Below are 14,602 nucleotides of genomic sequence, written 5' to 3' on the forward strand. Positions count from 1 at the left end.
CGTTGTGCGCTCTTATGCCCAGTGTGAAGTGTTTGAATAGCAAGATACTTGTAGAAATCTCTTTAATTCAATATCAATATCAGTCCATATTTTTGACCTTCAGTTCGCTGCATATCCAGTTGAATTAGAAGGGTCCATCGAGGGACCACCCTATGATTTCCCAGTGGGTAATGTAATTTGCCAGGCGTGGAGTTACTCCTTTCCATCTTCAAAGGACTTGATGACGTGAACCTGGCCGTTCTTGTGGAGTAATATTTCAAGGGGTACCACCATTTATAAGGAAAGCCATGTTCCGGGAGAGCCATTATAATGGGTTGTAGTGATCTGCGTTGGCGGAGGGTTGCCATTGACAGGTCAGTGAAGAGTTTGACAGATTGATATGGCGATGGAAGTGTTCCTTGTTTCCGGGCCACTGTCATTAATGCTTCTTTTGTATGGAAAAAGTGAATGTGGGCCAGGGTGTCTCGTGGGACACTTGGGCCCAGATGAGGGGGCTTCAGTACCCTGTGGGCTCTATCAATTATCATATCCGGAGTGGGTATATGTGGTATGAGTGCTTTTATCAGATCTTTCAGGTATGTTTGTAATTCTTGAGGTGTGATTTCCCCTGGGATGCCCCTAAATTTTACATTATTTCGCCTGGAGAAATCTTCCATGTCTGCTATCTTCAATTTAATGGCTTCTAGTTCATCTGACATATCGTTATGGGCGTTTTGGGAGTTAGCAAACTCACTCATTTTAGTTTCAACATGGAGGATTCTATCTTCCGCTTCTTGTATGGAGTGCAGCGAGTGGGTTAATTAAACCTTCGATATCTGCATGCAGGGAGGATTTTAATGCTAGGAGCATATTCTTTAATGTTTCCTCTGATAGAGGTTTATCTGAAGTGGGATAGTTTTGAAATGAGTCAGTGGTTGTGGTAGCGAGCCTAGTGGCGTGAGTGTGCTCACTGATCTCCATTCTAGGTCTCTGCTTCTGCAGGCTGCTGGATGGGGATTCCTGTGGTGCGTTGGTCTGGGCGCCATCATTGATTCTGTGAGTCGCGCTTGTGGGAGATGTGGTGTTGGAGGTAAGGGAGGTGTTGCGATGTCCAGTGGGGTTAGTGCACCGGAGAGTGCCTGAGGAGATGGTGATCTCAGTGTTTGTGAGGGAGACATGTCGCATGCAGGCGCTGGTGGAGACATTACACTGTTAGGCTTGGCGCCATCTTTGGTATTTCCTTTGTCAAAGTAGTTGTCCAGATTACTACTTTTTAGTCTGGGTAACTGCCGTTTGGACTTTCCCATATTGTCAGGGAGGATGTTAGGCATTGATAGGGGCTGAATGGAGCAAACAGACCAATGCTTAAAGTGGGTTTGTTACCTTTTAGTCACCTCGGTGCTGCAGCTCTCCTCTCAAGCGGCCATCTCTCTCAGCGGCCACGCCCCCCCCCCCCCCCCCCAATATTATGAATTTTGATTAATAAATATTTCTATATATTTATGATTAGCCCTATTGATCCATTTTTGTGGAGCTGTGTATCTGTAGAGCAGTGTGTTTCTGCTGAGCCAATGTATGTAATCTTATCATGTGTGTGTTACTGTCTGCTGAGCTACTGTATGTAATCTTATCATGTGTCTGCTGAGCCACTGTTTCTCAGCTTAGGCTACTTTCACATCTGCGTTTTCCCTTCCGGTTTTGAGATCTGGGAGGGGATCTCAAAAACAAAGCAAAATTCATCTGTATGAATAATACAACCGGCTTCATCCGTTCAGAACTGATCCGTTGTATTATATGTAAAATGAACATACCGGCACCATTGACTTACATGGTTCTTAGTGTTTAGTTTCCAATGCCGCACACAAAAACGCTGTTTGGAGCGTGGGCATGGGAACGCAATGCATTCTGGTGCACTCTGTTACGGTCTGTTCAGTTGTGTCCACATTGAAAATGAATGGGAAAAAAACTGAAGAGCTTTCCTCCGGGTTTGAGATCTTCTGCCGAATCTCAAAACCAGAAAGAAAATTGCATATGTGAAAGTAACCTAAGGCAATTTGCAGAAAGGAACAGGTGGCACATTATTGAAATGCCTTTTCTTGTCTGCAAAACGGACAAGAATTGGACATGTTCTATTTTTTTTGCGGGGCCACGGAACGGAGCAATGGATGCAGACAGAACAACAGCGTTTTTGTGGCTAAATTGGTCCCATAGGAATGAGTGGCGGAATGTTCAAAACTAGAGTGGGAGCTGAAAAAATCAGGACATGATTTCTAAACTGCCACCACTCCGTCATTTTCAAGCCCACCTACACAAATCTTATATCAAAACGTTCAGCTATTCCTGCTGCCACTAAAAATGCCCTGATAGTTTTCACAATATGACTATTTGTTTGCAACTCACGCCGTCCATTGACATTTATTGAAACTCCACTCTAGCCACTCTTCAAATTTGATGGGCAATTTTTAAACTGCGACTGTGCCTTCATTTTTAATATTTAGGAGACATACTATGCATCAAAATGTAGGCCTGGGTCTTGTAATTCTCACAATATAGCTCTCCGCTGTAGGATTTATAATTTGTTTTTAACCGCTCTTCTCTGCCCTTGCTGTAGAGTGAGTTGCCATAGGACCCCAGGAGCAGCCAGCAGAGTGACAAAAGTTAGAATGTGAGCTGAAAAATCAGGACATGATTTCTAAACTGCCACCACTCCCTCATTTTCAATCCCACCTACACAAATCGGCTGCTAATGTTTTTATAAATGAATGTTTTAATGTAACTGTGAAGCACTTTGGGCAACAACATTGCAATTAAATGTGCTTTGTAAATATATAAAGTTGAAATGCATTTCTCACTCTATCAAGCTTGCCATGTAAGATTTTTACATTTGATCAATCAATTGGTTAGTGTAATGTTTACTATCTTCACTCACTCCAAACACTCCACACAGTTACACTGCCCACTCCATAAAGTTACTCTGCCCAGTCCAACCTTTCCACAGTTACTCTAGCCACTCCAAACACACAACAGTTACTCAAGCCACTCCGCCCAGTTACTCCTCCCACTCCAGTTGTAGACTACTGGTGGAGGCAAGAACACTTCACACAATTTCCCCATAAATTGTAGCTTTTCTAGTTATAATATAACCCTTTTAAGCTGAGGTGGATCAATCGCAGTAGCAGAGGGTGTGACTGTGACAGGGGGCCTAAGGGGGGTACATGGCTGCTCATACAAGCGGACTGTGGCTGTTCTTTATAGAAAAGATGATATCCTCCCTATCCTTCTCTACTACTGTTATTTTCATTCCACATGTCCATCTTTTCAGAAGTGTCACCAGCCACAGAAGAGCACCAGCCAGGCCAGGCCAGCATTCACTTATCAGTTGCCTCCTTGCGTGCACTGTGTCTGTGTGTCCATGCAAGCGAGGCAAGGTTTTAGGCTTTCAGTAGACAGTTGGGGTTATTTATTATGGGACTTGTGACTATTTTAGATATAAAAATTGTCTCAAGTCCCTTTTTGATCGGCCAGCCATGCAACAATATTAAATTTATGAAAACATTTGATAGTTGGGCAGGACGGGAGCAGAGCAGGGGTATATCTGGGGCAGTGCCGGCCCCAGCCAATTTACAAAGATGGACGTCTAGAAACAGACGTACGTGTTGGCTAAAGACAATGCCAGCCTGGGGCTGGTGTAGTTTTTCCGCCAGGCGTACAGCTGCCGGAGGATTACTCAAATTTATAAAGCGGTGCACGCCTCATCATAAATTAGACTAATCCTCTGGCAGCGCAAGGGGAAATAAAGACCACCGTGAAAATGCCAGTATTTGTAAATGTGCTCCAGTGGCTGCTGCCTAAGCCTCCTGGATGATGATGAGGACTTTCACACTGCTACTGTTCAGATTGTTTTTTCCTATTGCGATTGAGCTGGCCAGGGGAGCCTCTGGATAACTTGAAGAGCACATTGTGTAGGGTGGGTAGTGTGTGGATGTGTATTATCTGTATTATGTGATGTGTATTTCTCAACCTGTCTATATCAGGGCATCTTGTGTTCTAATCCAATGGGGCGCTGAGTCCCTGGACCTATCAGTTTGTGATCTGTCTTCTGATTTGGTACTGCATTGTCCACCCGGTTCTGACCCATTCCCGTTTGGCTCAATCTCTGTGTGGTTTCGTCTGTGTGTGTCTCTTATGCACTTAGCAGGGTAAGGAACGTCGACCAGTTGCAGACTTGTCACCTAGGGCTTACACTGCAAGTAGGCAGAGAAAGCGGGCTGGGTTCCAATTAGGGCTCACTGTCTGCGTGTTCCTGCCCACATTCAATTGCTGACATTCAATTCCCCTAAAAGAGCAAGGAAAAGGGACAAATAAAATGTAATGCTACTCCCCCCACCCCATAAAAAGTACATAAAAAATTATTATTATTTTTTTTTTTATAGTTCATAAAAATAAAAACATAATTGGTACTATCACAGTCATCATAAAAAAAGAATGGTGGACCTGCTTTATTTTTTATTTTATTTTTGCATTCCCCACCCAAAAAAAATTATACAGTATAAATGAAATCAATAGATTATATTTATCCAAAATAAAAACTTCGACCTGTCCTACAAAAAAACAGTCTCTCATAATACTGCAACATAAAAAGGACTAAAATAAATAAATAAATAATAATAATAATTTTCATTATGCAAAAGTACTAAAACGTAAAAAATCCCTGAGGCTTGTTTGGTATCGCTGTATTCATACCGACCTGAAATTAGCTTGATATTTACAGCATGGTGAAAAACCAAAAACAAAGGCAAAACTATGGGGGGGTTTTGCTTTTCAAAACTAATCAATAAATTATATGTACCTCAAAGTGACACCATTGAAAAATAAAACTTGTCCTACAAAAAACAAGTTTTAACACAGCTGTATCAACAGATAAATAAAAAAGTTATGTTTAGTATTAATTGGTTGAGTGATGCTGCCTTCTGGGCTGCTGTATATAATCTGTCTTGTATTACACTGTCTGGATCTAATCCTATCATGTGTGAAACTGCCAGGGGTGGACTTTACCACCATGCAAAACAATCACATGCTTGGAGCCCCAGATTTCATAGGGGAAAAAACAGCAACAACTAAACTGCAGTGGGGAAGTAGTGGGTCAAAGGAAGTGGAACGTAGTTGGCAGATGTGGGTGGAACACTGCATGGTGATGGGATGGACCTTAGTGGTATGATGGGGGACCCCAGGCATAACTTTACTTGTAATCATTTCTACATTTAAATCTTTTTTCCCTTTTTCCCTGATTACATTATCTGCATCTATAGCTCTAGTCATCCAGATTGGCCATCCCTGATCCAGAGCTTCCTGGTTTATGAATGAAATTCCAGAACTGCAGTAAGGACTGGCAGAGACAAAGGCTAGAAGGAGAAATGGAGCAGGGGTAGGAAGGTTTTCAAAGTCTGTGGAGGATAACCCTAGTGGGCACTGCAACCTGTGAGGGGATAAAAGCAGAATCATGACAAGTCTGTTTATATTTGGTTCATAAAAAGCTAGGTGACGACCATCATGACCACCCTCCCCTTAAGCCTCTAGAACTAACTTTCCCAAGTTCTTAAATGACAAAAATCTGCCTAAATATATAGAGATAAGAGAATGGGAGATATATTGGACTAGGAGACTAGATAGATTTGACTTTTAGGAAAGATGAGTGACAACCTTTGCAGAAGCTAGAATATTGGTAGTCTCCCAGCTTTCGTGAAAACAATCTGGGGACTGATATTTACTGTGCCTTGTGTAATGCATTGATTATTAAGTGGCTAGTGCAGGAGGAAGGGTCAGTTAGTGACTTTTGTGCTAGTTCTGTTGGTGCTGCAGAGGGCGTCTTGTGACCTGGCTGCCCAGTGACCTCTGTGCCCTCCTGCTGGACCCAGGAATGTGAGGGTGGGGACTTTTAGAATTACTTCCTTCATCCTTTAAATATCTCCAGCAGCATTGGAAATTTTTACACTAGTGTTTGGGAAGAAAACATTGAAGTTTGTGGACTCTCTGCCTCACTGCACTGACCCCAGGCTCTCCGAGCTCTGATCTCCCAGCATTGACTCTTTACTCTGGACTCCCTGCATTGAGCCCCAGGCTCTAGTGTCTCTGCATTGATCCCCAGGAACTGGTCTCCCAGGACTGACCACCAGGTTGTGGTTTATCACCATTGATCCCCAGGCTCTGGTTTCGTTGAATTGGCTCCTGGGCTTCCAGCATTGACCCAATGCTCTGGTTTGCCCTACACTGAGCCCCAGGCTCTTTTCTCCCTGTATTGACCTAAGGCTCTGGCCACCCTATACAGCACTGACTCAAAGCTATGATCTCCATGCATTGACCCTTAAAATCTGGTGTCCATTCCCTGACCCCAGACTTACTTCTTGCTGGCATGATGAATTCCTACTGACCCCCAAACTCTCTTCTCAGTACTGGATTTATTACTGGATTTCTATACAGGAAGACTTCTTGACGTCATTGAACCCCAAATCCTTTGCCTGGTACCCAAAAGGTATTTATATTTCAAGCCCAGGTGGGTTTCTTTTCCAACTTAATTTGGCTTCAAGGACAGAAGATGACAATTCATTGAGTAGCAGTAATATTTTATAGAACATCTACTAAAATGAATGCTCTGTAGATATCAGTCCTGTTGCCCTCTACTTCCATTGTTAAAAATCTGCTCTTTTATCTGTATCTGTTTCTGGGAAAGCTGGGTGACAAATATAATGGCTGTCATTCCAGGACCATGAGATTGTCAGTCAGCCTCTTCAGGTTGTGAACTGAAAATCTGACGATTAAGCATGAATTAGTGGCACATTGGTTGGAATGTCTCACTAATACTTGAGGTACATAATATGGCACACTGACACTTGTCGTACAGGACAATTACATGCTGACACAATGTGCTGGATAATGACACACTGACAGAGTTATGATACAAAGTAGTGATAGAGAGCAGCGGTGTCAGGCAGCAGAGGTAGTAGAGAGCAGCGGTGTCAGGCAGCAGAGGTGCTAGAGAACAGTGGTATGGGTCAGCAGAGGTAATATTTTTTTTTAAGGTCTTTATTTATGGTTTAAAAGACAATTACAAACTTACAATACAGTTCTCAGAACCAGAATCACACATACTGGTAGTGCATGTACAAAAAATATATCTCATAATATTTATCGGTAGTGTGAACAGATGTCCATGAATTCTTGGATTTGACTAACAAACACTCACGCACACCTACCACAGCGCCACCGGCTCACCTACAACCCCCAGCCGACTGATGTTCTAGCCGCCAACCAGGGACCCCATACTTTTCAAATCTCTCCAGCTTCCACCTCCCTAAGAAAGTAAGTCTGTACATCAGCAGAGTCGCTTCTATAATCTGCATCCAATGTTGGACAGAATTTTAGGGGGGTTTCCAGTTTAACAGAATGGATTTCCTAGCATAGAACATTAGGGGTCTGTATAGCATCCTAGAATATTTGGTCTGAATCAAATCATTAACCAACCGCAGCACACTGTTCTCTTGGGGGGCAGACTGCTGGTAGTCCCAATTTCAGATTTAAGAACCTATGAATCTCTGACCAATATGGGGCAATAACTGGTTAGCTCCAGACCATGTGGATCAGGGTGCCTCTGTCTCCATAACATCTAGTACGCTGGGCACTATCCTGTTTGTGCATACGCTCCATTCTAACTGGAGTTAGGTCAACAGGGGTAATGCAGAGCATTTTTGTGTGACAGCAATGGTAAAAGTCTGGGTATGGGAGAGCAGAGGTAGTAGAGAGCGGTGGTGTGGGTCAGCAGAGGTAGTAGCGAGCCGTGGTGTTGGACAGCAGAGGTAGTAGAGAGCGGTGGTGTGGGTCAGCAGATGTAATACAGAGCATCATTGTCAAACAGCAATTATAGTACAGCGCATTGGTGTGGGACAGCAGAGGTAGTAGAGAGCAGTGGTGTTAGACTGCAGAGGTAGTAGAGAGCAGTGGTGTTAGACTGCAGAGGTAGTAGAGAGCAGTGGTGTTAGACAGCAGAGGTAGTAGAGAGCGGTGGTGTGGGTCAGCAGAGGTAGTAGAGAGCGGTGGTGTGGGTCAGCAGAGGTAATACAGAGCATCATTGTCAAACAGCAATGATAGTACAGAGCATTGGTGTGGGAGAGAAGAGAAAAGGTAGTAGAGAGCAGTGGTGTTAGGCAGCAGAGGTAGTAGAGAGCGGTGGTGTGGGTCAGCAGAGGTAGTAGAGAGCGGTGGTGTGGGTCAGCAGAGGTAGTAGAGAGCGGTGGTGTGGGTCAGCAGAGGTAATACAGAGCATCATTGTCAAACAGCAATGATAGTACAGAGCATTGGTGTGGGAGAGAAGAGAAAAGGTAGTAGAGAGCAGTGGTGTTAGGCAGCAGAGGTAGTAGAGAGCGGTGGTGTGGGTCAGCAGAGGTAGTAGAGAGCGGTGGTGTGGGTCAGCAGAGGTAGTAGAGAGCGGTGGTGTGGGTCAGCAGAGGTAATACAGAGCATCATTGTCAAACAGCAATGATAGTACAGAGCATTGGTGTGGGAGAGAAGAGAAAAGGTAGTAGAGAGCAGTGGTGTTAGACTGCAGAGGTAGTAGAGAGCAGTGGTGTTAGACTGCAGAGGTAGCAGAGAGCAGTGGTGTTAGACTGCAGAGGTAGTAGAGAGCAGTGGTGTTAGACTGCATATGTAGTAGAGAGCAGTGGTGTTAGACAGAAGAGGCAGTAGAGAGCAGTGGTGTTAGACTGCAGAGGCAGTAGAGAGCAGTGGTGTTAGACTGCAGAGGTAGTAGAGAGCAGTGGTGTTAGACTGCAGAGGTAGTAGAGAGCAGTGGCGTTAGACAGAAGAGGTAGTAGAGAGCAGTGGTGTTAGACTGCAGAGGCAGTAGAGAGCGGTGGTGTTAGACAGAAGAGGTAGTAGAGAGCAGTGGTGTTAGACTGCAGAGGAAGTAGAAAGCAGTGGTGTGGGTCAGCAGAGGTAGTAGAGAGCGGTGGTGTGGGTCAGCAGAGGTAGTAGAGAGCGGTGGTGTGGGTCAGGAGAGGTAATACAGAGCATCATTGTCAAACAGCAATGATAGTACAGAGCATTGGTGTGGGACAGCAGAGGTAGTAGAGAGCGGTGGTGTGGGTCAGCAGAGGTAGTACAGAGCATTGGTGTGGGACAGAAGAGAAAAGGTAGTAGAGAACAGTGGTTTGGACAGCAGATGTAGCAGAGAGCTCTGGTGTCAGACAGCAGAAGTAGTAGAGAGCAGTGATGTTAGACAGAAGAGGTAGTAGAGAGCAGTGATGTTAGACAGCAGATGTAGCAGAGAGCACTGGTGTCAGACAGCAGAAGTAGTAGAGAGCAGTGGTGTCAGACAGCAGAAGTAGTAGAGAGCAGTAGTGTCAGACAGCAGAAGTAGAAGAGAACAGTGGTGCAGAGGAAGTAGAGTTGTGTAGGGCAGCAGAAGTAGTAGAGAGCATCACTGTAGGACAGCGGTGATAGTAAAGAGCATTGGTGTCAGACAGCAGAGGAAGTAGAGAGCAGTGGTGCAGACAGCAGAGGAAGTAGAGAACAGTGGTGTAGACAGCAGAAATACTAGAGAGCCGTGGTGTGACAGCAGAAGAAGAGAACAGTGTTTGGGCAGCAGACAAAGTAGAGAGTAGTGGTGTCAGATGGCAGAGTTAGTACAGAACAGTGTTGCTTACAGCAGAAACAGTAAAGAGCTGTGGTGTTAGATAGCAGAGGTAGCAGAGTGCCATGGTGTTGGATAGCATAGATGGAAGAGAGCTGTGGTGTCGGACAGCAGAGTTTGTAGAGAGCCATGGTGTTTGATAGCAGAGGTAGTAGAGAGCTGTGGTGTCGGACAGCAGAGTTTGTAGAGAGACATGGTGTTGGATAGCAGAGGTAGTAGAGAGCTGTGGTGTCGGACAGCAGAGTTTGTAGAGAGCCATGGTGTTTGATAGCAGAGGTAGTAGAGAGCTGTGGTGTCGGACAGCAGAGTTAGTAGAGAGACATGGTGTTGGATAGCAGAGGTAGTAGAGAGCTGTGGTGTCAGACAGCAAAAGTAGTAGAAAGCAGTGGTTTTGGTGATTTACCTCCCAACTTTTGAAAAGCCCAAAGAGGGACACTATCAGCATACAACCGAGAGGAAACCTATGGCTCTTTGTGTAAAGGATGCAATCACTGGCTGAGACGGGTCATGGCTGCAGCTAGTGATTGCGGCTGCGCAGCATTCCCAGCCTTGTCAAGACAGTAACCAGAAGCGATGTGCATGACGGACCCGTTACTGTCATAACCGCGGCACTGGAGACTTGGTAAGGTGGTATAACGTAACGTCTGCCTTTTTTTTTTACAGCATGTGCCACCCCAGTGCTGGAATACCCTCTTAAATAGCACCAAAATCATCTAATATAGACATTTTAGCCAACAAATTAAAATAAATATATGTTGAGGTGTAATCTGCAGGTATGAGCTAGTAGACACATGGTTTCTGGATCAGTTTTGTAAATTTATTATTGTATATTTATCACCCAGGTCAAAAAGAGGGACACTTAAAAGTAACAATGAGGGACAGAGGGACTTGTAAAGAGGGGAGGGAGACATGTGTTGGTCACATACTCTAGAGAGATCAGACACAGTTATCATAATCTTCTATGTTTTACAGGAACCATGGATAACAAGGTCCCAGGAGCAGTCGGGAATGGGGAATCTTTTCCAGTGCAGCCTTTGATGGAGAAGGAGCCTCAAGATGAAAGCGGCAAACATATGACAGAAAGGGGTCAATGGAAGAACAAGATGGAGTTTGTGTTGTCAGTGGCCGGAGAGATCATTGGACTGGGCAATGTATGGAGGTTTCCATACCTTTGCTACAAGAATGGAGGAGGTATGTGTAGGGGAAATCTGATGTTATCTTTACCCCCATCCCCCAGAGCTTACAATCCAATAACATGGGGACAGCGCTGAAATGAGCACAAATGGGGCAGGCGCATTGGACTGATAATCTGCCCTGGAATTCTTTCTAGCTTATTCCCTCAAGGATTTTGCTGTTACTTACAGTGGATTTGCATTGATTATGAAGCAATTTGTGCGTTCCCTTGTGAAATGAGCAATAATGGTATTAACATAGCATAAAATAATAGAAATAAAGAGCTAGTCCCCCATGAATCATGAAATTCCTATATTACGGAACCTGTCAGGAGGAATTATAAGGGAGATTTATCATGGGGCGGCATTTTACGCCAGTGTAAGAGATCTCCTGCGCTGACGGAAGATGCAAATAATTTATGATGGCTGTTTGTGTGCCAGGGTGAAATCTAGGGCAGCTCTGAGCTCCCATAGATTTCTGTCTTCATTAGCTCCTGAAAATAGGCGCAAGTAAAGATAAATGTGGCAATCGTGTCCCCCCCCCCCTTGCCACTCCCTCTTTTTAGAACGTGGCAGGGGCACAGCAGAAATGCCACTTGTAACAAGATTTGTCGCAAGTGGTGTTCAAAACGTACAATAGTAGGGACTATATTCAAATGATCAATAAGGCGTGATGGAGCTGCTCATTGGAGTCCCACTGATCAGTCCTACTCCTGGCTTGATTGATGTCCACCAGCTGAGTATTTCATCACAAGCCACCACTATTGGCATCCTGTGCACTGCACAGATAAAGCATGAACAGTACACCTTGCTTCACCACGCATGGCCCTAGATGCCACTGGAGGTGGCTTTTGATGATATATCCATCAATCAGACCAGAAGCTGGACCGGCCAACAGGGGCGGACTGGAAACTTAAAGTGGCCCTGGAAAATATACTAAAAGTGGCCCTGTTTTATAGTTGGGTCCAAATTGAAGGAAGGCAGGACCAGCAATACCATATTGCGGCACATTATACCACCCCAACAGAGCCAAATACCACAGTCCATCACAAAATACGGACAGCAGCACAAAATACATCCCCAAAAACTTCCACTGGACGGCCATGAGGAGGGCTCAGGTGGCCCCCTGGGCATCGGCACACCGGGAAATTTCCCTGAAAGGTCTATGGCCAATCCGCCCCTCCGGCCAATACGACTCTTCTAAAGAGTAGATCCATCCTATGACAGGTTATATGAACATAGTAAGCACTACTTTCACTGTTTTCAAAGTTATTTTTCTATATATCACCGCCTTGGTTAGAATATAAAAGGACATAATTGCCAGCCTGATACTGTCCGGAATTGCAGGTTGGTGGCAATTTGGGGACTTAAATCTTACTGAAAGTTTCCCTTAATTTGGCATTGCAGCTCCTTTTAGTGTGAGAAATGGTGGGGTCCTGGCAACCATGGACTCATAATTGGCTACCCTTTCTGATAGTAAAACCCCTCTATAGAATCAAAATCAGGCCAACCATAAGGTTGTAATGGACTTTGAGTACAGCTCCATGGTCGGCATATGAACAGGTTCATTGTCATCTGTACGCACTGTCAGTGAACTTTGTCACCCCAGGGTCACTGCGCCACATTGTACTTTACACCATGTAATCTCTGTTCCTTACATTAAAGCTTGTGTGACTGTAACTTGATGAATTCGTAACTGTTTAAAGGAACACTAACCTTGTAATTGATTGAACCAGTCGTAGTGCACCTGCTCTATATATATATATATATATATATATATATACACACACACACATACATATATATACAGTTTATATACTACATATATCATCAAAAGATATTATACCTAGTTATATGCAGGCAATGGTAGAGCTTCCATGTCACAGATAAAACAGACAACTATTTAACAATGAAAATGAGTATGTATGAGCTTGCTAAGTAGAGATTTAGGACTCTCAGAGATTGTCCTGTTCCTCCCCCTCTGCTATTGGTCACATTTTTCTCAAGTCGGTTTCTCCTGACAGGTCCAAAGTCTAAGAACAAGGTGATCAACATTGTGGCTGAAACAGGCCGATGAAGCTTAACTTCCATGAATGAGGGAATTCATACTGATCCATTATAATTACTGTAATGGAACAGTCTGGGGTCTAGGGTCTAGCAGCTAGTATCCCCATCAGCCTTGAGGACAACTGCATTCCAGAGACATGAGTCTTGTTAGTGAGGTCTTGCAGCTGGGTTCCACACCGATCTTGAGAACAAGTAGGTCCTGAGGTTATTTTTTTGGAGTTGGAGTAGTCTGGAAGCAAAAATCCCAACTAAATCATAAAAAGAAGTAGGCCCTAGGGTTTGTTTTAATAGAGACACAAGTCTTGCTGGTGAGGTGTGGCAACTATGGTCCCCACCAGTCATGAGGGCAAGTGGGCTCTAGGGTTGGTTTTTATGGACACATATGTAGTCACCTCACCACTGAGAATAGTGTTGAGCGAGTCAAAGCATACAAACTGGAATTCAATCTGAAGTTTAGGAAAAATTTGACTCTCCGCAAATTTCCTTGCGCTTTGTGGTAATAAATACATTTTTACTAATATGATGGCTGAAAATAAAAAAATATTATATTCACCTCATCCAATTGATCACAAAGAGGCCATGCACTATCTGCTCGGTTCACAGCGCACAGCCAGCGTGATCACATGGTGACATCACCACGCTCGCCACAGGTTCTTTGGCAGGTTTTCTTCAGTCAAGATGGGAGCCAACGGCCTCTCCGCGAACAAGTAAATGATTTTACTTTTTTTATTTTTAACCCCTGGATTAACCCGTTGAGCACCTGAATGTGAGTCTCAGATGCCGCATGGAATCTGAGGGGATAAATGATATGGATGGGGGGGTGAGTGGTGTAATCGCCCTTCCTCATCATTGCGCCCGTTCCATACAATAAAAAGCAATTCATGACAAAGTCATTTGCAACGAATTTAATTTCTTGACAAAGTTCGGCAAAGCTACCAAATCTAACTAAGATCAATGGGCATTTTGGAACATCTACATATGCAATCTGAAAGATTGTGGGGTGACCTTCCTCCCTCAGTATCAATGCAGCTTTACAGTCACATGCTCTGATTGTGTTTACAAAAATACTTTATGTAGTGACACCCTCAGTCCCTTGTAACAATAAGCAAATTTCAGGAAGACACAGGGTAACATTTTTTACTGTTTCAGCCAACCTTCAGTCAAAAATTGATTGCAACAATTTGTCCCAACAAGCATCTGCTGGTAACATGGTTGAAGAAGCTGTATATAATTGCCTGCTTATTGCCCACCTTTTTCTGCATGCCAGTCCATGATGAGTGAAATGTTGCCCCAATGCACTTTTCCAAGGGTTAAGAATGTTTCACAGAGGGCAAGGTTGAACATCACATCTTCCACATGTCTTAAAATAAACTACTTATGTCTATCATTAACTTACCAATTTATCTTACTATTTCTATTTTCTATACAGGAGCCTTCTTCATTCCATATCTCATCTTCCTTTTCACCTGTGGAATTCCAGTCTTCTTCCTAGAGACAGCACTGGGGCAATATACCAGTCAGGGAGGGGTCACATCATGGCGTAAGATCTGCCCCATCTTTGAAGGTTAGATTGGATAACTCTTACTCTTCTGAAGTTGAATTATTTGGAGGGCACACAGGTCTTGTGTCCAGTTTCCAAAACTCCAAACTGGTTGTTAAAATCCATAGAGAAGTGATTTTTATTGTGCAATATCAAACTCTT

The 14,602-nt window shown here is 44.0% G+C and overlaps 1 protein-coding gene across 3 annotated transcripts in view; it reads left to right on the forward strand.

Annotated features, from left to right (window-relative positions):
- LOC122928500 (sodium- and chloride-dependent GABA transporter 2-like) overlaps positions 1 to 14,602 on the forward strand; it is a 75,657-nt gene that overhangs the window by 29,610 nt on the left and 31,445 nt on the right. For all 3 annotated transcript variants that reach the window (XM_044281397.1, XM_044281395.1, XM_044281396.1), the window contains exons 2-3: positions 10,634 to 10,852; positions 14,330 to 14,464. In XM_044281397.1, the coding sequence (XP_044137332.1) occupies positions 10,639 to 10,852; positions 14,330 to 14,464 (349 nt within the window). In that variant the 5' untranslated portion in view covers positions 10,634 to 10,638. The remainder of the gene's footprint in view (positions 1 to 10,633; positions 10,853 to 14,329; positions 14,465 to 14,602) is intronic.

This window comes from Bufo gargarizans, chromosome 2, assembly GCF_014858855.1.
Source record: "Bufo gargarizans isolate SCDJY-AF-19 chromosome 2, ASM1485885v1, whole genome shotgun sequence".
Classification (NCBI taxonomy): Eukaryota; Metazoa; Chordata; class Amphibia; order Anura; family Bufonidae; genus Bufo; species Bufo gargarizans.